The sequence below is a fragment of the Octopus bimaculoides genome, unplaced genomic scaffold (genome assembly GCF_001194135.2).
Source record: "Octopus bimaculoides isolate UCB-OBI-ISO-001 unplaced genomic scaffold, ASM119413v2 Scaffold_276975, whole genome shotgun sequence".
Taxonomy (NCBI): Eukaryota; Metazoa; Mollusca; class Cephalopoda; order Octopoda; family Octopodidae; genus Octopus; species Octopus bimaculoides.
In genome coordinates, this window is record NW_026295829.1 from 5,624 (window position 1) to 6,765 (window position 1,142).

The window sequence follows — 1,142 nt, forward strand, 5'->3', positions numbered from 1 at the left end:
TAATCGTTTTTTTATTTAGTTTTTTTTCATTTGTTTTGCCCTTTTACAGTCTGTTGTGTCGCTAAAGTTTTACTGCGAACATATTTTTTCGTGGTTAGATGATTCGGCATCTATTTCTAGCATATAGGAATCCACTTTAGCTGGTCATTCCTCTTATTTTTGTATGTAATATAATTTTAATCTTCGGATTTTTTTAATATACTAGACCACTGGTTTTAATTGATTAATATCAATTTCTACCCTTATTAATAAATTTTATCTATCTATCTATCTATCTATCTATCTATCTATCTATCTATCTATCTATCTATCTATCTATCTATCTTATTAATTAAATGCTGAAAACGTCTTTGCTCTGTTACTTCAAACCTCATCTGCCGAATTATGTATATTTATCCTCCTCCTCCGCCTCCTCCTCTTTGCCATCATCATCGTCAGGTTTTTTCAGGTTTTTTACATCTCATCTTCATTTCTTTCTATTCCAGGTGCCGTCAACACCGATCTTCTCCGTAACTGGCCGGGAATGACCGGAAACTTCCTGCGAGTTATGTCCCGCGTTCTGTTCAAGACCCCTGAACAAGGCTGCCAGACGATCGTCTACTGTGCCGTTGCCGACAAGGTCCGCGACCACGCCGGCAAACTGTTCATTAACCACCAGGCTGTGAACTACGTGAAGAGGGTTCGCGACTGGGATATGGCCAGGCGTTTGTGGAACGTCAGTCTGCATTTGATTGGCTGCGACGACGAGATTGAGCCAGAACAAGTGGAGGAAGCAATTCATGGCGCAGATACGGCGAAGGAAGAATGAAGGAAGGAAGGAACGGATGAATTAATTAAGTAAATATTAAATAAACATCAACAACAACAACAACAACAACAACAAAATAGCAATAACGACAACAAACAATAACAATCATAAGGACGGCAGCAGCAACAACAACACCAACACCAACAACAACAACAACAACAACAACAACAACCGCACCAGCAACAACAACATGAACATCAGCAACAACAGCAAATAAAAAGTCATAATGTTAATTTGGACTAAGTTAAATCAAAATCAATAAACAAGTATTTAATTAGATATTCAATTAAATTATTAAAAAAAGAAATATACGGCAGCAGCAGCAGCAGCAGCA

General features: G+C 37.8%; 1 protein-coding gene across 1 annotated transcript in view; it reads left to right on the forward strand.

Moving 5' to 3' along the window:
- LOC106883220 (retinol dehydrogenase 12) overlaps positions 1-1,115 on the forward strand; it is a 6,706-nt gene extending 5,591 nt beyond the window's left edge. Inside the window, exon 4 of the mRNA XM_014934142.2 lies at positions 486-1,115. Coding sequence (XP_014789628.2) covers positions 486-808 — 323 coding nt within the window. The 3' untranslated portion in view covers positions 809-1,115. The remainder of the gene's footprint in view (positions 1-485) is intronic.
- Positions 1,116-1,142: the final 27 nt, after the last annotated feature.